This window comes from Columba livia, chromosome 5 (genome assembly GCF_036013475.1).
Source record: "Columba livia isolate bColLiv1 breed racing homer chromosome 5, bColLiv1.pat.W.v2, whole genome shotgun sequence".
In the NCBI taxonomy this organism is placed as follows: domain Eukaryota; kingdom Metazoa; phylum Chordata; class Aves; order Columbiformes; family Columbidae; genus Columba; species Columba livia.
This window is the reverse complement of record NC_088606.1, coordinates 64,004,854-64,025,888: the sequence shown is the minus strand read 5'-3', so window position 1 is coordinate 64,025,888 and position 21,035 is coordinate 64,004,854. Positions and strand designations below refer to the sequence as shown.

The window sequence follows — 21,035 nt, the reverse complement described above, 5'->3', positions numbered from 1 at the left end:
TTCCCCAAACTAACGAGAGGGGGAAAGAAAAAGAAACACACAAAAAAAAACCCCAAACTAACCAAACCCTGGGTTTAGTCAGGCAGCTGTTTGCCAGTCAAATAAATGTGGCAAAAAAAAGCTTCCGCCTACTGTCCGTTTGCAAACAAGCCAGTTTTGAGTAGCAGGAGTGGGTCTGGATGGGATGAAAAGCCACTCTCACTTCAGCGTTTTTTATTATTATTATTTTATTGGCAGGGTAGACTATTGTTACTGATGATTGCTGTGTAACAGCCTATGAAAAATGAGTTCTCAAAGGACAAATGTAAATATCACCAAAAATAAATAAATCCTGTCTTAATAGGAAAATTAAGAATTAGTCCTTGATGTTTTCTTAATATTGGTGGAAGCTAAGAGGGTTGAAAAATACAGCAGCTGGTCAAAAAAGTGTCCAAAGGGAAGGCAAATTTTCCCACAGAAATGTGAAAATGGAAAACCTTCACTAAAAAATAGGAATATTTATGCCTGGAAGTGATGATAAGGTCTTGGAAGTCTAGTCCAGTGTGGTAAATGATTGTCTTCTCCTCCGGCCTGTCCAGCCTGGTCAGAAGGCCCATCTCCTCCCATGGTAGTACAGCATCATCTAGCATGATAATAATTGATATATTTTGAAAACCGAGTATTTTGGCTTAGTTTTTTGGGTGAAAATTTTAATCCGTGTGGCGAGTAGATACATGACATGAAATTTTGCTCTTTCCCTTCTCTTTGTGTACCCAACTGCTGGAAAAGCTCTTTCAAAGGAGCGTTGCAGTCACTGTAGGATCTCGTCAACTCCTTGCAGGATTGTCTTAAAGTCTTTAAAAAATATATAATTATTCCCTTCTTGTCACAGTTTCCTACTTCTGTTACAAAATAACCTGCAGGAGCATTAGCAACTCTTACATTATAGCTACCCACGCACACTGATGTGAAACATTTGCCTGCTGTCCTGTCTTTTAAAACACTATGTTAAAAGCACCGGAATTTCATAAGTAAAATGAGATATGTGGAGTCTGATATGCTAGAATTATTTTCCAAATAGCACATGCCTTTCCAAAGAAAGCATCTTATATTTTTAATAATTTGCTGTATGTCTACCAGTAAAGTAGTAGTGAGGTGTTCATAAATATTCAGAGTAATGCAAGATTCTCAGTTAAAGCGTATTTCAAATTGTTGTCAAGATTTCTGTTGATTTTTGTTGTTTTACACAAATGCATTCTATACTATAGCACTTTTTCTGCCATGTTAACTTTCTGTTTGCTGTTCAGGTAGAGAAATAACAGCAGAAACCTTTATGGAGAAATTGGATAATGGTGCCTTGCTTTGTCGGTTAGCTGAGACCCTGCAGGAGAAATTTAAAGAAAACAGCTTTGATGCAAACAAGCCTGGCAAAGTAAGTGTTGGTAAATGTTCTAGTATGTATTATCAGGATCTGAGGTGTCCGACTGTTTTGGTACTAAACTTGTTTTGGGCAGTTAAGAGATTTCATTTGCGGAAGTTCTGCAAACGGGCAGGGAGGTAATTGCTCTGTGTAGAAAAAAAAAATACAATATAAAATTGGGGGAATTAATCTTGGGTAATTATTAAGGTATGGGAGAAAGCTACTAAAAAAATGACATGTAATGTGGTGGATAAGACACAGAACAAGATTAGCTGTGTCATGTAGCAGCTAATAGAGAAAACATGGTCCTTATATTTAGTTGCAAGGAGGATACTGTGTAGCTTTGGGAGGCACCTTTTCCTCTATGAACAGTTCTAAGGAGGCCAATAATAAAATTCTGTAGTTGGTTTTGGTGCCTTGGGTTTAAAGATCCCATTGATGGTACTGGAAGGGGTTAAGTAAAGACAGAGTTGTGGGGATGATGTGGAAAATATGAACCTTCAGAAAATACTGAAGAGATTTGCAAAGATCAGGTTAAGATCTTGCTTGACCACAATGTCCCTTTAATTTAAATGATTTTCGTAGGACAGTCTTATTTGGAGGAATTGAACAGTGCAGCGAATTTATTTCTGGGAGAAGTGAAATTAAATGGTTGACATATTAATGCATTTACTCTGAAACTGTTTCTATTTTTCTGATTGAATTTGACTACACCTTCCTTGAAAGTTAAACCAGGGAAATACAGAGCAGGTAAAAAAAAAGCCCAGGAGTAGAAATCACATAATGCATTTTCTATTCTTTATGTTTTAAATCACTAGTTTGTAGCAGAAATTAGGGCACAGGATAAATTTCATTGGCAGTTCTGGGAACTGACAACCTTGTGTCAGCTGCAGCTGCATACGTTGTTTTTCTTGGTTCCAAGCTTATAATTGTTGTTGCAGAAGAAATTGTCTGGACTAAGGCAGGCTTTATTAATCTAATTATTTCTAACCTTCTGTGGGTTGGGGTGCGTGGAGGGGGCCATTATTTGCTTGCTTTGGTGCCATTTTTTTAAAGAAAAAAGGAAGAAATAGCTGGGAAGAAAGATCAGTAGAGAAGGAAGGAAGTCTTCCTCCACAGAAGAAGAAAAGACAGCTGGAATTCATATTTCGTATTTCAAATCATAATCAGGCTTTGGGTAGTAGAAGGACTGGATGACTTCAGAGTTGCTCTTTATAATATGGTCCAGCTTGTCTTTCCTAAGTGATGGCCTTTTAGTGTTATGGTATTTCCCAAGTTGAGATAACACTTATGAAAGTATTTTTGATTGAGCCTAGGAAGTAGCTAAGCAGAAAGAAGGGTTACTTGTTGTTTTGTTGTATGAGGTTTGTTTATTTGTTTTCTCTAAACAAACAAAAAGTACCATTATTGACAAAAACTACTAAAAGCTTCAGTGAATACCCAAAAAGTAAACTTGGCTATATAGTTTGAAAACATTCCCTTTCCATCTCTTGCCCAGCTGGAGCACTAGAAAACCAATTAAATCACAAAGCATAAGGCATTTTTTTCACAGCCTGACAGCTCAGAAAACTGTCTGTTTCATACAAAATTCTCAGGAGAATAATACTCATAAATTGTACTACAAAGCTCTAGTGAATATTCAGAAATTCAAACAATATGTTTTTGTTAGATATCTAACTACTGCTTTTTGGTTTGTGTGTTTGGTGTGTTGTTGTTTGGTGGGTTTTTTATATAATTTGGAGCTCGCTCGCTCTGGTACATTCCTGGGTTATCTTTCCAACGTTTGGTACTTCTGGTTTTGCCACTGAAAAGAGGTGTAGACCTCCTTCTATGAACTTCCTCAGCTGAGACTCTGACCTTCTTTACTTCACTTAGTTGATCCCATTTTTTGAGCCTGTGTTACATTAGAAGCCAATTGGACATTTGTAATCCCGTATGTTGTATTTGCTTAGATTTGTTAGTCTTTTTTTGTCAAGCTGATATAATAGGCAATGCAATTAAAGGGAGAAAATTCTACTCCACTGCTATTTTCTCAATGTATATTATTTCATATTTAGTATAGTAAGAATTCAAAGAAATGGCAGAGTAATAGATTTGTGTCATTGTAGGCTATTAGAGAGTTATTTATCTTTTCAGATTACAATTCCCTGTGTAGCCATCCTAGGCAATAGGACTAGTCTACACATTGGAAAATCTGACTTGTGGTGCCAAGGAAATTTATAAGAAGACTATACCGTATGAAATTTAGCATAGTAAGAATTCCACAATCCTCCCCTGAATCATTATTATGTATTCTGTTCATAATAAATGTGGAATTTTGAAGCCATTTGTCGTTCCTCTGTGCACAGGAAAACAGAAACATTATGGTCTTTCACCCAGGAGCCCTGGTGACTTCACTGGCACATGGAAGTTCTATAGGTTCCAGCTTCTATCAAAACAAATAACATGCTTTTCTATCTCTATATGTAACTTTTTTTTTTTAGACAGAGGCAGACTTATACAAAATGAGTGGCTGCCAGAAGGATCAGCTTGCAGGCAGCACCAGGTTGCTGCTGAGTGAGTGAGACAGGATAAGACTATAGATAATGGGGGAAAAAAACCCTCTTATCAAGTCCCCCTACTTGAAGATTGAGGAAAAGGTTCTTCACTCAGAGGGTGCTGGACACTGGAACAGGCTCCCCAGGGAGGTGTCACAGCCCCAAGCCTGACAGTGTTAAAGAAGAGACTGGACAATGTCCTCAGGCACATGGTGTGAACTGTGGGGTTGTCAGTGCAGGGACAGGAGTTGGACTGGATGATCCTTGTGGGTCCCTTCCAACCCAGGACATTCTATGATTTGGTTTGTTTCATAAGTGAAGTTTTTCCTTTTATGGAGGTTACTTCCAAGATGGCAAAACTCCAACAAATATTTTGGGTTTAGTTTTGTCTTAGAGGAAGATGCTACATCCTGTTCTGCTTGGTATGTACTACTGATCACGACTTATTTATGAAGCTCTTTGGGGCTGTCTGGCCAGTCTAGCAGCTCTAGCAACCCATGTTAGAAGACATTAAAAGCTAATATTGCATGCGCTGACTCATCAATTGTTTGCCATAATTCTTTACATTCATATTGCAATGCTCTACAGAATGGCAGAGGTTAAATCCTATTACTTCTGGGTTAACTGCTTGTGTGATATGTTTCTAGTCACTGTAAGTTTTGGAGTTTGTTTCTTGATGGAACTGTATAATTTCCTTTCTTATTAGGGAGAACTGAACTTTCTTCAGCTTTCAGGGGCCCCCTAGGTAAGCACCAGCCTTTCTGAGTGTGGAATAAATCAGGAAAACATAAACAAAAAAAATTGTGACTTCTTTTATATCACGTGGTGACACTTGTTGATACTGGGGACATTTTCAAAAGTTGGGAAACTACTGATAATGTGACTTGGGAATACAAGCTTTAAAAAGCTGAGAAGGAGATTTAAAGGTGTGGGATGCAAAATTCTTCTTTCCTTAAGAGTCAAAGGAAGGCAATGAAGGAGTAACTTTTAATGAGTGAGTAGGTTGTGTGCAAAGTGTGGAAAGAGTTGGCGTGGGGGCATATGATGGGACCTGCAAAATCAGGAATGGCGTGGTAGATATTCAGTCTTTTCTATACAAAAACTAGGAAGTGAGTAGCAGCCAAACAAACAAAAGGGTGTCCTTGTTAATGAACTGGTTGGAAATTTCTTGCTAATGAATGTTAAAGTTTACCTGGACTCAAGAAAGCACTGGATAAGGTGATGGAAGAGAAATCTCTTGAAAGGTTGAATACACAGAAGCACCATCTAGATGAGGAAGTCCCCCTAGTTGAAAATGGTTGGAGCTTGAAAAAGTATTGAGAAGTGTAACGTTTGTTACGGTCTTAGTCTTCCCTGGATACTTACAGGCAGCCGGGGTTGGATGAGCCTTCAGCTGACCCAGTGTTCTTGGTTCTCAGGGCTGAATACATTATTGGTTGTGCAGGTGGACATAGGCAAACCTATCATTTCACAAGGGTCAAACTTCAAAGAAATTATTTTAAAATAATTTTGTACTTCTTGTTCTGTGTAAAGATAGCCATAGCGATTCAATTCTAAGAGGTAAGAATATCACCTGCGTTCCACTCTGGTATGTGTTACCCAGGGTAGTAACATGTGATGGAGAGCGCTGCGTTGGAAGCCTCTGCTGCCATTTACGCAGCCTTTGCTCATTGCCCATCAGAGCTCAATGCCATAATAAGCATGTTTGGATATCATAATAAATATCTTGAATGTGTCCTCCACAAGTCTAGCTCCCTCACCTTGTGGTGTTGGATTTGTTAATCATTTTGATAAAAGCATTTCAGTTTCTGAAGATGAAGCATTTAACAATTGTTCATTTCGAAGGATGCTGGCTTCTTTTGCAAATCTTAGAAGACAATGTTCTTCATTCTTAAGCGGCTAAACCATGATTTGAAACCTAATGATTCTGAGAACATTTATGTTGTATCTGATGCTTTGCTTCAGACAAACAAAATTTTGAGTTTTAAATGAAAATGGAAATTTTAAACAGTGAGGGCAGTATTAGACTGGTGTGAATGTAGGATATATTTTTAAAGTAGTAATTTTTTCCCCTTTCTGGTGATATTGCACCCATAAATAAAACTAGTCACGTACGTTTATAAAATGACAAGGAGTTGACTGATATCAATCTTACTAAATGCTCAAGATTTGTATGGTAGTAAGTTGTTGGAACTACTTGTGCTGTTGCTGCTAATGATCTACTGTCTAGAAACTACAGACTTATTATTATAGCAGGAGTTATTCCATAAAAGTGATTCATGTCACAGGATGCCATTTTGTAATTTTCTCCCATTGGCTTGGATTTCATCTCCATGCTCTGCTGGCAATATTTTACTTTTCCTGACAGATAGTTAATTTGAGAATTTCACAGCTGTACAAACAAATTCAAAGCATCAAGGCATGTACAGTATGTGCAGAGCCCACATTTGCTTGGGCTTAGTTTAGTAAGCCCATTAGTTAGGATTTTAAAATAAACATAAATTGTGTTAATAGTTATCACCATTTTAATAGGCAGAGCATACTACTCTGCCCACCATCCTTGAAGCTGCCTATATATTTATGAATATTCCATTGAAATAAAATGTTTTCATGCCAAACAAATGAAAACAGGTTGAAGCTGAATCACAATTTTTCTCTGAGTTCTCAGAGGTTAATTAGATAAATCTCAACTCAAATCTCTCTAGGAAATAGTTTTGAAGAATGAATCAGAATCTAAAATTAAACTTCATTTTCAGGAATGTAGGTTCTAGATTTCATTTGGCCTATAAAAGAAATAGAAGTAAGTACAAAATAAATCCAGATGCAAGTATTTCTTAAGTCTTAGAATGTTGAATTCAAATAAGCACTTAATTTTATTCTTTCAATGGGACCTGACTTCATAAGATTAAACTGAATGTGCCCTGAAATAAAGCTGTTGTGTAGAAAATAATGAGTAAATTCTGTCCTTGGACATTCACGGACACTTCCATTAAAACTGTCTATGGAAAGAGTAAGTTGTGTATGCGCACACTGATGGTTTTCATAACATTAAGAGATTCTGTCCACATCTTACCCACAGTCCTAGTATCTGAAGTGTATTTTGCAGTTGCTCCAAATCCAAAACTTCCATTTGTTCCTGGGAAATACACTCAGCGAATCTGATGCTCGGTGGGTGTTGATCACTGGGACAGTGTTGGCTTCTCAGAGTTGTGCAGGTTTGCATAAGGTGAGATTTTGGTGTAGTGAGAGCACTTTGAGGGTCACATTATGCACTTTGGGAGTTACAATTAAGAGATCTAAACCAATATTTGGGATGGAAGTTTTTTGCCCTTAATTAAGTTCTAATGTTTAAGTTGGATCTCAGAGGTGAAACAATTCAGCAATTACACAACTGAAAACTCATAGTTTGTTTTAAATTTCAAGATGTTTGTGTTTCTAAAGAGAATTATGTAAATCTGTGGAAGTAGTGGCAGAATTCTATAAACTAAGAGACATGAAAAGCCAGGGAATTGACTTGAATTCTGTCAACATTGAAAGAAGGCGGCTACTGAGAAGATTATAAACTGGAGACCAAATTAATGTCTGGTCTCAGCTCTAAGCTTATTGCTTGTTTTCTGGAGAACGCATTTCTGTACTTTTGTTTTCCACATCTGCAGCCTGGGAATACTGTTCACTGTACCATAGTGGCTTGATTTGTGAACACTGTAAAGTGCTTTGAGCACTTGTGCCAAACAATATCACTACCCTGTTTTGTGGGTTCTGATTAATATTAGGCAGTTTCATTACAAAAACAAATTGATATTTGACTCCGCTTATTTACAAGAAACATGGAAACTCATAGTTTTCTAAATGTAGATAGGAGACCTACATTTCTTATGAATCCATGGCTTCAAAGAGCTTTGAATCTGCCCTGCAATAGGACTGTAAGCAAATGTGGTGAACCCCATCCTCCTAAAGAAGAGACTGTACCAATGATTTGGGATTTGACTCATTTCTCAAACCAGTGGGAGTCAGGATTGAGTAACAGCTCTGAGATTGCTCCTACAATTTATAAGCATGAAAGATACGTTTATGCTTGTTTTATCTTTTCAATAATTCCTTTGCATAAAGGGAATTATGTGAATGGAGAAATTATCAGTGTCCTGGAGGTTCACGAGAAGGAACAAATGCCTCTGAGTCCCCAAGGCATGCATTGTCAAGGAACACAAAGTGTCTGGCAGCAGTTTAGAAATGAGGAAATTTGTTTTTAGAAGATATCATATATCACCATATGGATAATTATCACATAGGTTAAATGACAAATGAATATTGTGCTGTAACCCTCATTTTTAAGTAATCCAGGAAGATCCATTCAAGTCTTGGACACAGGGAGGCGCTTGTACAGATACTGTAAGGTTAAATTGTTGGTTTTGTTTACAGGAGACTGTACGCATCAAACCAATTGTAGAAGGTGTAATAGGTTGTGTTAGTATATTTTAACCTAAATGGATGAAATATCAAACCAGGAAGAGAACCAGGACAATATTTAATAGCTTCCCAAGGCAGATGGCTTGGCTGGTGGACAGGAGGCAGCCTGTGCTTGGCATAATTCAAAGTAGTTGGTTTAACATCTAAAAAAACCTGAATAAAGTAATAAAGACCACAGTACTTTTGAAGGACTTTTAAAAATGAGGAGGCTAGGAAAAAATATATATATAGTTTATAAAATCAACACTGAAGCTCTTTGACCTTCCCTTACTGGAGTTGTCAAAAAGTAGGTTTGCATTAAAATTGTACAAGATTATTAAAATGCAAAAAGTAGGCCAATCCAGATAATATCTTTTTCTTCTTCAAGTAGAAAAGGTCCCATCCTAAGGGAATCTTCCTCTTGAAAAATGACTGAGGTGCTGTGCAATGAATATTAGTAAATTTATAATTTCCTTTCATTTGGTCTTTCTGAAACATAATAATACTTTTTGATTTTACTGCATCAATGTATTCTCAAATAAGAATAAGATAAACAGATTCTCAAGCAGAATTGGGTACGTGTGATTGCTATTAGACCATCCATAGGTACAACAGAAAGAGTTGTTTGAATTCTTTTTAAATTTGGAAAGGGTATAAATTTTTATGCCTTGAAGATATTATTTGAGTTCAAATGGAAAAGGCTGAGAATAATTTTTCTCCTCTATCTTTGTCTGCTTTGAAATATCTTCCTTTGCAGAATGTGAATCTCAGTCCTCTTAGACACTGGGTTGCCAAGCTGAAAGTCTGATGTGCTCTGATCAACAATGTGGTTCTATTTTTATTGTAGGCTTCAATTTCTCAAGTTTATCTGTGTCCTGTAGATGGGGTGGATTCCCACGAGACACAGACTCTGTAAGTTTGGTGCCTTCAGCCTGTCTGCCCAGCGTACAAAGTCCTCTGCTATGGCAGGACCATGTTCAGGTGCTCTCTGTAAGTTATAAATCTGACTTTCCAGTTGAGAATTGCGTGGATGTGCGTAGGCTCCAAAGAGATTCATTGTGCTCTGGGGCAGCAAGTTGCTTGTCTGCACACTTGTACTTTCTGGAGACTTTTGTTTTGCAGTAAAAGCTTGTGGAGCCAACTTCTAATCATTTGCAGTATAGATATGGCCCTCAGTTACTTGGGAGGAAAAAAATTGTAGAGCATTGTCTTTTTGTATATTAATCTTCATAGTGGCAGACTGCTGTGGATATGAGAGGAAAAGAATAATCTTGTGAAATGACTCACAAGTGCTAATCCATCTGGAAGGAATCATTTCCACAAGACTGTGGAGCTGTTTGTTAGAGAATTCCTTGTACCTTTCTCAGACATGTCAGTAGTTTGCTGAGCTCATGTTCAACTGGATCACTACCAGGTTTCTTGCAGATACCGCAAGATTTGCCTGCAACAGCTCATGTGAACAAACCCTATATGCCTCAGCAAATAACTCTTCCAAGTGAGGCTTTTCTGCTTGCAGGAACATTGCATGGTGGGATGGAGTTCTGTTTTTCACCAGACCATAGAGGGAGAGTTCTGAACAAATTCAGGATATTCTGTGGTTGTCTTCACCTTCCAGATTGAAAAGCTTTTAAGCTTTTGGGTGTGCTTGAAGCCACGCACTGTGTTGGGACAGAGCTACACAATTCTGGAAGGACACTGAGATGTCTCTCTCCACATTTTCTTCCCATTGATACTTGTTGTCTTTGGGTAAACATAGTTTGTTCCTTTGTTTGGCTGGAGCACCTTTAATCCACACAGAATCACAGAATGTCAGAGATTGCAAGGGACCTCAAAAGATCATCCGGTCCAATCCCCCTGCCGGAGCAGGAACACCTAGATGAGAGTGTGAACTGGCCTTGCTCTTGTCAGTGAACCTGTGGTTCTCCTGCATAACCCTCCTTGTGCTCCTATTTGATGTTGCAGAAATAATTAGAATTTGCATCTCAAGGTAGTTGTCACGGAAGAAGCAGATTTAAGCAGTTAACTGCCTGGTAGATCCTACTCTGGAAAATATCTTCATGATTCAAACTGCAAATCAGGTCATGAGGAGAACAAACTTTGATTTCTAGTATCATTTAACTAGAAGACATATCAAGGTTTTTTTTCGTTAACATTGGTTTTTTTATGGATTACTAATATGTAAACACCTCATAAAATTTGAGTTAAAACTGGAAGTTTTGATAACATTTTTACCATTACTTCAGTCCAGGTATTGCAAATAGGGGTGACATATTTTATGAGATATATAAACAGCCGTTTTCAGACTTGCTAGATTTTGCCTTTTATATAAAATGCATTGTAACAATCCTATTATTTATTCTGTTGAGGTTTAAAGCAAATTGTAAAAAATGTTTGTAACACATCTTTCTATGGGACTTTTCATTTAGACTGTTAGGAATAGTCTGGAACAGAAATGGAGGATTAGGGACTCAAATGGAAACTAGCATACATTTGTATATGTTTGAGAAAACGTAATTTAGAACAACTATCTTCAGCTTATTTGTGCAAATTTAGGTTCAAACTTAGTAGTTTTTAGGGAATAATGAATAAGGAAGAACTATAGAATTTGCTCCATTTACCAGTAGTGAGCCTTAAACTTAGAATAATGTGCCAAAATTTCTGCAACAATGGGAACAGTGAATTTACAGCCATAAGTGATGACTGCAATGCAGAAGGAGAAAACAGAAGTCACTTTCAGGCATAGACACCAATTTATAGATATCATGATTATGTCTAATTTGTTTATTTAAATAAACATGTACTCCCGTTTGGGCTTGTGTATATAAATTATCCCCAAATGCTTCAAGTATACAATAAAGCTTTGTTCGCAACTTTAGAGGCTGATTTAAGGCTGGTGTGGAAATTTGGCTGTATAGATTAACATTCCAACATGTTTTTCAAATCATGGACATTTTTAAATTCTACGCCAGCGTAGAATTCCCAGGGCTCTAGCAGTTTCCTTGCGGTTTCTAATTGGAAAACTCACAGAAAATCAGATTCTTTATCATAAAGGCAAAGATGTAATTTTTCTTACAAATGAACATACAGGACTTTGGAGAACCAGACTTACCTGCAGTGAGCTACACATGAGATTCTTTCTGAATGTTTTCATCATCTGCATAAAAACTGTGTCTTTGTTAAACATCTGGAAATGCAAAAAGCAAACAGATAAAGCATCTGAAAGAATTCTGTCTTCCTTTAGAGCGTGTAGATCTTTATCACCGTCTTCCTTGACACTTGGCTCATGTTAGGTAAAGCACCATTTGGAATTAATCTTACAGAAAGAGCTTGGAACCCCTCATCCCGCCTCACACTTCACAAGGTCATGGTCACCAAGTGTGAGATTGGTCACTGAGAGAAAAAAAACAGGAGGAAAAGGGAGAAGAGACGCGACTATAAGACAACGATACATCCAACATTATAATTATTACATCAAGGAATTTGAATGGCTTCTTACCAGACTGCTAGTGAAAAGTTATCCGCTATAAATATATATTGGTTATTTGAGCTATATTACTCCACGCTGTAAGTAAAAGTATGGAAACGTCTTTCAATATGAAATTTTAGAACGTATAATGTGTTTTGACGGACTTCAGCTCTTCAGACTGCAATTTTCTAAGCATTGTCCTTAGTTTCTGTTCTTCTGGAATGACTAAGGGGAAAAAATGCTTTCGAAATTTCTGAGGCTAAAACGAGCCGTTTTTGCCAAAATGTAATGTTTTTCATATTTAACTTTATTTTGAGAGAGTCACATCCCCTTCAAGAATGTGATGCCTGATAAGAAATCATTGTGGGTTGATAAGATGCTTTTTGAAATGTGTCCTATGAAAATCCACTCAGATTTGACCAGCGTATATCTCATGGAAAATTGTTACTTATACGTGTAGTGCCATGTGCATTCACAGGTCCTGTTGTGTGACAATGAAATAGCCACAGACAACCTACTCAAATGCAATCCTCCTGTTTTTTCATCATTAAATTACAATACAAATGAGAGAAGTTCAGAAACTACAGTTCTTCAACTAACTCTGTGTTAATTCAGCTCTGGCTTCTGTGGTTGTGATGGGGAAAAGCTCATGGTCATGTATCAAAGAAAAGGTGTAACTGTCCTCTGAAAAAGCAACTGTGAGAATTGCCTGTTCTGTTCTAATCAGGTGTTATCCAAGACACCTATTATGAAATACCAATTTTTAAAATCCTTTTCTAAAGATAAATTCTGAGGTCTAAGGATAAAGTACAGCCCTGTGTGTTTGTTTTCAGGGACATTACAAGGAGGTCTTTGCCATGACATACCTTAGTGTCTCTATTTATAACATTTTAATAAACTTATTTGGTTTTTTGATTTTTCATTGCAGTCACTCTATTTAATGCTATAATAGCATTAGAAAAAGAACCAAGCCAACTTTGATTTTTGTGTTTGGCCTGCTAGCATTTTCAGGTTGTAGATAAGCAGAAGTAATGGCTTTTAATTTGTGGTGCCTACGTGCCTGGAGTTTGTAAATTAATTCTGCAAGATCTTTGAAAGACTATTAATAAAAGTGAGCTTGTCCGTAGGCAAAGATATGTTATAGAGTCAGATGTCTGGAAGTTTTGAAAGTCAGTTTATAGATGACACCAAGATTTTGGGCTATAGTGACTTAATCCCATCCTTGATGACACAAATGGAGTGGGCAGGGGCAGGGTCTGAGATTTGTTTAAATGGGCCCTTTGGTGTCAGCTGCCATTACTTGAAGTCTTCCCGTTAGATTGGTTTTTGTTAACTATTTATTATTATTTGAATGACAATGTTTTAATCTTTTGCTACATGGCCAATAAGCTGCTTTTTAGACAGAGGTCTTAGAAGAACAAAGCAATAAACAAAATTTTAGCTTTTAAAGCTCTATTGTTGTTAGATTAAGCATATTCCCCATCTACGCTTACTCCTAAGAAATTAAAACTAATGCTACGTGGAAGAAGTGAGAGAATGTTTTCTTTGATACTAACAGCATGGCTAAACCATTCACGTAGGTCTGTATTTATTTTAACATTGTACTTTGATATAAAGCCTTGATGATGCCTTATTTTTATTGGCATATCATAAATCCATTAGGTATTCCAAAGTGATCACAAATGCTTTCTTAGAATCTAGGAAGTTGATAATGAGTGATTTTTGGCTTTTGATGATCTCTGTGGTGATTACATAGGATAAAAATCTGGTCAACACATGGTCTTTAAACTTGAAATCCAACCTGCTATTCCATTAAAATGATATCACTCTACAGTGCTTAATGTGACAGTGCAAAGACAGTATTTCACTGAAAGACAATGTTTCACCAATTGTTAAGTGAATTGCTTAGGGATCCTTTCTTTCTAAGTGCAATGTCATTTTTCATTAATCTGGAAGCTGTTTCTGGTTGAATGTCCGTTGAAAAGTTTGGCAATTTTTACTGATGTCTCCTAAGCCCTCAAAATTTCCATCTTGAGCTTTGGATTTTCTTTTCTCCTTTATGGTGTGTGGTGATTTCTTTTTTTTTTTTCTTAAATTTTCCTGGTTTTTAACATTTATTGTGGCCTCGAGGAGGCTGCAAAGGGATTGTATTTGTTTTTAGGTCTTATTTTTTTTCACCTCTGCGACAAATTCTATATATGTATTTCCATATTCAGACCTCTTTTATCTATTTTGCATATGCGTTTAGCACATTCTTTTGATTTTTGGTTCAGTTGTTATATTTGGAAGTGGTGTCTCCCACAGTAAATTGAATAGGGGGGGAAACAAAACTGGGCCTACCTTACCAAGGAGTAGTTATTTTACCTTGTAGGTATTGCAGTTTAAAGCTGTAATACCTGTTTTTTAGACAGAGGTCTTAGAAGAACTGTGCTTAAACTGTGCTTTATTGCTATTCACTAAACCTGAATTTTGGCACTGCAAGGCAGCCTAAGCTAAACTTAATTTTCCTTTGCTGGAATGGCTGGGACACCACTTCTGTCATTTATAAATGGGATCCCAAATGGTTTAGGTTTGAGTTCCTGAAGAATTAAGAATAGCAACTGAATAAATGATGGTTGACTAGGTGTATTGTCACTGTGGTGAGGTGAATTGTAACAGTTCAATAAGAGTGAGTTCTTGTAGCAATGAGCTTCAGTTCACTTCTATTTAACAAATTAATAAAACCCAAGGAGCAAAATCCCATTTACAGGGAAGTTTGTGGCAGAACTTCTCTCTTGTATTCCCTGTCCTAAAGAGCTCATTCAGATTTTATAAGAGGAGGAGGGCTTTTCTAAGAACACCTGAGCAAAAGGAGGGAAGAATTTAAGAAGGAAAAGAATGGCTCTGTGGTCAATATCAAAGTTAAAGGCAAAATCGTAAAAAATTTTGAAACAGAGACATCTGTCTAGCTGATATACTCAAATTTCAATATGAATATACGCTTATGTAACACAAAATAGCCACATGAGACATGACTACAGCTGGTACTGCAGTCTCCATGTGTAATTCTTCCTCCCATTTTGGTTAATGTAGCTCATCAGGCGATAAAAGCAAATTTTTCCAAGGACTGCCTATCTAACTGTGACCCTCCTCCACAACAACCAAAATCTTTTTCCTTTTATTCAAGAGCGAGTTACAGTTCAAAAAGTTGTGAAATCATCTATTCAAAGAGGCAAGGATGATTAGGGTTCTTCAGAATGTAGCTCAAATCTGCTATTGAAAACATGGGGGCTTTAACACACATTTGTGGACCCTCATTTTGGAAAAACTGTACCCCAAACCTACATTTTTCAGTGTGATTTCAGAGCATGGATGTAAGAGAGTCCCTTTTGGGTTCAGAAGTGAACCTGACAGCATTTTTCCAGGATTGCATCATATGTTTCACTCACACTTTCACATCCTGCATTAAACCACATGCACGCACATCAACAAGACAAGATTGTAAAAGGAGTGTAACTGGGGAACTGTTTTCATGATATTTGATAGGAGTAATTGCGGCCACTGCTGTTTCAAAGCAACTGCGGTTATACTACACTATGTCAACAAAAGTCACTTTTGCCATATGGAAACCTAATTACTTCAGAATGATCTGTTAGAAAGCACTTTTGAGATAGCCAGGCCATTTATACAAATCAGTAAAAAATATTTGTGCATGAAACCGATCTTAAATAAGAGCTTTCATATGTTATAGGTTGAACATTACAGTGACAGTTTTGGAAATATGGAAAAAAAAAAAAAGTAGCCTTCTATTTAGAAGGTGGTAGAGAAATTTATTAGGTGATAAGAAAATACAAGTATTTCTCTATGATTTCTGTGATAATCCTGATTGTGCTGTTGTTGAATGGTGAGGAGGTTTTTTTGCTGCTCTCATTAGCAAGACCCTAATATTGTGGAAAATGGGATGAAGTCTAGAATGCTGCAATTTAGTGAGATCGTGTGGTGCCTGAGATATTTATCTATGTGGTATTTGTCTCATACAGTGACTTAAAGCACTTTTGTTTTCCATTCCAATAATGTTGGTTTTTTTCCTTCTGTAGTTCAGGACATGCTTTGTTTTTACATTTGGGTGTTTGTCACTCCTGAGATGTTTAGGACACCTGTTAATCAGACACTTTTCACTATGAAACCAAAGAATAACACAAGTTTGATTAGTTAAGTGTGATAACTGTGTACCTAGACTCTTCTATTTGCTGTCAGTAGCTGTTACTACAAAAATGTACTTTTAAAAGACACCGTAATCTTTATAATTGTAAAAAAAATATTGCAAGCTCTGTGAGTGTCTTAAGTTTCACAGTGAAGCTGGGGTGACTGATGTATTTAAAGGTCTGTCTTAGTTGTCAAGGTACAGAAGCGTAATTTATGGACAGTCTGTTACATACATGAAGTTTTAGATGGTTTATTTGCTGACTCTAAGTGCCTACATTTCTGACACATAAACCATCTGTTCTGAATTGCTTTTCTTGAAATAATTTCTATATTCAGCCATTATAGTCTACCTGAACCCGAAAACATTATATATTTAGAACCAGATTTATTCGTGTGTTGTTAGTCCTGGGGAGCAGCGGTGGCCCAGGGGAAAACTGTAGTTTTCTACATTCCTGCCAGGCATTGCGATGCCTTCCCAGCAGCCGCTAGAAGAGCAGCATGAAGCTTCTCCTGGCTTTCTCCTCACTTTTAGCTGGTTTTGTACTGCTGAGGGCATCGGTGCCAAGGAGCAGCTCCTGTTTTCCATGGCCATTCCCTCCAGGGCTCAGTGCCCAGTAGAGCAGGTTGGTTGTGCCCACACTGAGCCCAAGTCTTCTCTTCTTGCCAGATGGTAGCCACTAGCCATATAGCACATTTTTTTTGTGTGTGTAGTTTGTTTTTTGTCTTCCTAGTTCAAATTTCCTGGTATAATACAAAGGTTTTATCACAGACTTCCAGAACAGTGTTTAATACCCTTAGCATGACACAAAAGAATATGGGCTGGTTATTGGAGAATGTGGCAGGACAAAGTGGCTGAAAAGCACAGAATCAGCTGGGCTGGAGTTGGAGAACTGAGTAGATGGAAACAAAGCTGGTATGACTTCACCTGTAGTGCCCTTCCAAGCTGTTCCTGGGGTTATAAACAGGTTTTATCTTGGAGAAGGCTCACCAGTTTTCTGCAAAGGAGAGCCTGAGAGCAAAGTAATGTATAGACACTGGAAAATCCAGAGCTGGGAACTGAGTGAGCTGGGAGGTGAGATGATTTGACACTGCTGGTCTGCTTGCAGACAAAAGGTAACTGTAGCTTTATCTCCTTTCCATGCTCTCTGAGCAGCTTATGCACAAGTCTACAAGTGCCAGGAATACTAGAGGTGGCTTCTTGTCATCTTATCCTGTCACAGTGCTGCTAATCCATTATAAAGTCATCCAGGATTTGTACTGCACATCGGACATAATAAAAAATGTCAATGAATATAGTTTTGTCTGATATTATTTGTTTGGTCCCCTTTTGTTCACCTTTTAACTTGGTTCAACATCCATGTGTCACTTGACTCTGGTCCAAGCAGAGTTAATATGGGAAAATAATTTAATCCCATTTCATTTTAATGGTGTTAAACTGATTTATAGCTGCTGGTAGTTTGGTTCTGTGAGAATATGGTCAAGTATGTTGTAAACAGAGTGGATGTTTCATGTAATTGCATTAAAATACAGTGCTATGAAATGACACTTATTTGAATCTGCTTGAGAAGTTGGAGTTGATTACTAGCTGTGTACTTCTGAAGGGATTGATTCTGTTGGAATACTAAGAAATACATAACAGTTGTTCTCAGGACCTGAGGGAACCAAAATACCTTCATAGTCATGACCAGCTGCACCTGGGACCCCAACCTGCCCATGGCCAAGGAGCTCCTCTTGACCTTAGCCCATCTTGCCTCAGCCACGCTGTGGATATAACATCTCCAGCCTGGCTTCATGGCTGGAGCCTCAGCCTGTGCTGTAGCCTTGTGTCCAGCTTTATCTCCTGCTGTTTCTGACTTAGTTCCTGGCTTATATTCCCTCATGGAGCAGCCCAACTCTTGCTGCTCCCAGCCTGTTTCCCATCTTGCTTCCTGCTGTTGTTGGCCAGTTGAACATCCCTGCCCACAACACTTGTTCCAGTTCTGCACTGGTGGAAGGTCAGGTTACATCTTTGCTGTGCAAATCTTTTTGAAGAAGGAACTTCTTTAAGGTTTTTGCTATGTTTTATGTAAGATTTTAGTAGAAAACCATGAAACAAAAGGCTTGTTTTGACAGCTTTTCTCCAAGTGAAGATTGGACTACTTGACCTTCCTCCAGCAGGCTGCCAGAAAATTTTGTGTGACTCCTTTTAACAGAGCATGTACTCTTTTAAGACTACTAGACTTGTCCAATTAAAATCTTCTGAGAAAGGATATAGGGGGGCAAAGATGAACAAATGCTGCATTACTTCTTCCTGAAGGCTTTAAGTCACAACGGGAAATTCAAGGTGTGAAGCAGTCTCTAGAGTATAATGAGAATTTACCTCAGGATATCCTCCTCTCTCCTTGTCAAGAATGGAGAGGGATTTAAAATAATGGTCAACTTCATTATTCTTTGGTCTGTAAGGTTGTTCCATATCTAGAGCCCCTTGGAAGAATTCCAGTTTCATTGATTTTTATTTATACTGGGTTTATTGAATAGTCTAATAGCCTTTGCGACTTTCTTCCTTCTTCCCCTCTCTAATTCCAGGATGGTCCAGGAGGTGATGTGTTCATGACACAAGGTTTACTTGGATTTTTCTGTAAAATCTCACGTAGAACCAGTCAGTATTTTCTGAGAATACAAAATAGGGAGGCGTTAATGTTTCCTTTTAAATATTTTGAAACAGAAGCATGATTTTTGCAGAACAGGAAAATGTAAAAAGAAGTGCAATTGGAATAAGAAACACTGGGGAACGAGAGGTAGATGGTGATCTGAGGAATAGGTCTAAACATTTATACAGCATGTGTGTATGTCTAAAGCAATTTATAAGCACCCATTGCCGTACCAATAGAATGAGTAGAATGGTGTTGATCCCTGTAGCCATTCTAGTTGGAGTTTATTTGGTTTCTCAGGTATATAGAGGTGAATAGTTCTGTGCGTGTAGGTGTATTCTGCAGTTACATTGCCGCTGTCATATGTCTAATATAAAATAATATATAAACTGTTTCTAAACTGTCTTTAAATACTGACATTACTATGCTACCAGCAGCTGTTGTACTGGGAAGCCTACTCCTCTGTCTATTTCCCTCTCCACATTTACAATTATTTCGGGCTGTTAAAACCAGAATTTTGGACATAGGTCTAGGAACTAGTAGATCTGAAATGAATTCATCCTTAATTTTGGGGAAGCTCTGTTCCTAGTTAAAAGTCTGCCTTTATAATTTTATTTGTTGGATTTTTTTAATGCAGTTAACTGGACCAAACACTAAATCCCCAAATTGTTGTCACTCACAGTCCTACTATTCCTAAGAAGCTGCTAATATTGATTCAGCTCTGAACTTCACATTGTGTAGCCTGTCGTGATGCTTGTGAAATGACTTTGTGGTTGACAATTTCATGCTGGTAAATTCGCTTCTCATTCTTCTTTACTTGGATTTTTTTAATGGACAAGGAACTATGTTGGTGGCAATCACCCATCTAGGCAAAACCTGTGTATTGATTTCATAATACTTAAATATTATGCTAGTATTTATCATTATCTCAACAGAGAACCTCTGTTTTTCAGACCTTACCAGTACGGAAGATTCCATGCAAAGCCAATGCTCCTTCAGGGTCTTTTTTTGCACGGGACAACACAGCAAATTTCTTATCCTGGTGCAGAGATGTAGGAGTGGATGATACCTGCCTGTTTGAGTCGGAAGGTTTGGGTATGTATTTGTTTATGTAGTAGCTGGTAATTTTAAATAACTTTTGTGTTTTTCTGTGAAAGGCAGAATAACTCTCTTAGTAGATCCTGACTCCAAATCTGACCTGTGTCTGACTGCGCTAATTCTGTCACTTATCTGAAGCATGAACAAATGAAGCACACATCATTTAAAATCCATTTAAGTAAATTTTAAGAGGAGCTTAAATGAGACAAAAAACCTGCTATGATTTCTTACACACAGATGATTTTTCACCTTGCACACGTTTTTTGATCATGAAATGCTGTGCCTTAGTTCAACGTATAAGATGGTTCGTTCCTGTTTCAGGAAAGCAGGACACAAGTGCATGCTCTGTTTTGGCTGCAGATGTTTATTTATTTGTGCAGATTCAATGGGTTGCTTGGGTGGCAAGAAAATACGCAATTTTTCTCTGCATCCTGTACTGACCTTTTTTCCAGGTGATCGACTAGCACTTCAGCTCCATCAAAAGAAATGGACTGCTTAGGAAATCACTGTTCTAATAGGACGTATTCTTCAGCATTTTCACTTTTCTCTCTTCAAAGGAAAACTTATGAATATTACATTGAGAGTTTGGTTCAGCCAAATATCATGAAATGAAAAGAATCAAATGTTTGTTTTCTGAACTCAGATAAAAGTGTAAAGCAGTTGTGACGATAGACAGCTCAGTTTCCGTGGAAGACAGATGAACAGACTGTACTGAATCAAGAGGCTTCTTTGTTCTGTTGTTCAAAAGGTCTTTGCCCAGTTGAAGTTCTTATCTCTGTTGCAAGTGACCTATTCCCCTTCTTTTACCATCTTGCTCTTCTAGCACAACTATTTCTGAAGCCATTTTTTTGATTTGTCTGCTTTTATCCTGTGAGTTTTTTGTAGTTAAATTATTTTATATCCCCAGGACAAAGTGCTTGGCAGAGAAGAAATTAGTATCACAGATACAAATGACAGATTGCAAGGAGGTTATATGTCTCTGTTTTGTTAATTAAATCCTGAATATGAATTTTTTATTGGACATGGTAAATCATGTGGAAGATAAACAATAATTGTATTTCCAAAGATTTGAAATTATGGAGAAGTTGGACATAGCCTAGGACAAAGAAACTTGTGAACACAGGAAGGAAGGAAACACAGGCCTCTGATGTCTGAGATAAACAGAAGAACCTGTGGTTAATTCAACACTGAAATGAATTTAGACTTTTTACTGCTGTGATAAACTCAGCAGTTTGCCATTGTTCCAATAATATGTTAACTATGTAACTGAGAGT

The 21,035-nt window shown here is 37.5% G+C and overlaps 1 protein-coding gene across 11 annotated transcripts in view; it reads left to right on the top strand.

Moving 5' to 3' along the window:
• The window catches only part of GAS2 (growth arrest specific 2), an 89,152-nt gene that overhangs the window by 18,010 nt on the left and 50,107 nt on the right, over positions 1 to 21,035 (top strand). For all 11 annotated transcript variants that reach the window (XM_005499338.3, XM_065065483.1, XM_065065479.1 and 8 more), the window contains 2 exons: positions 1,287 to 1,411; positions 19,617 to 19,758. In XM_005499338.3, the coding sequence (XP_005499395.1) occupies positions 1,287 to 1,411; positions 19,617 to 19,758 (267 nt within the window). The remainder of the gene's footprint in view (positions 1 to 1,286; positions 1,412 to 19,616; positions 19,759 to 21,035) is intronic.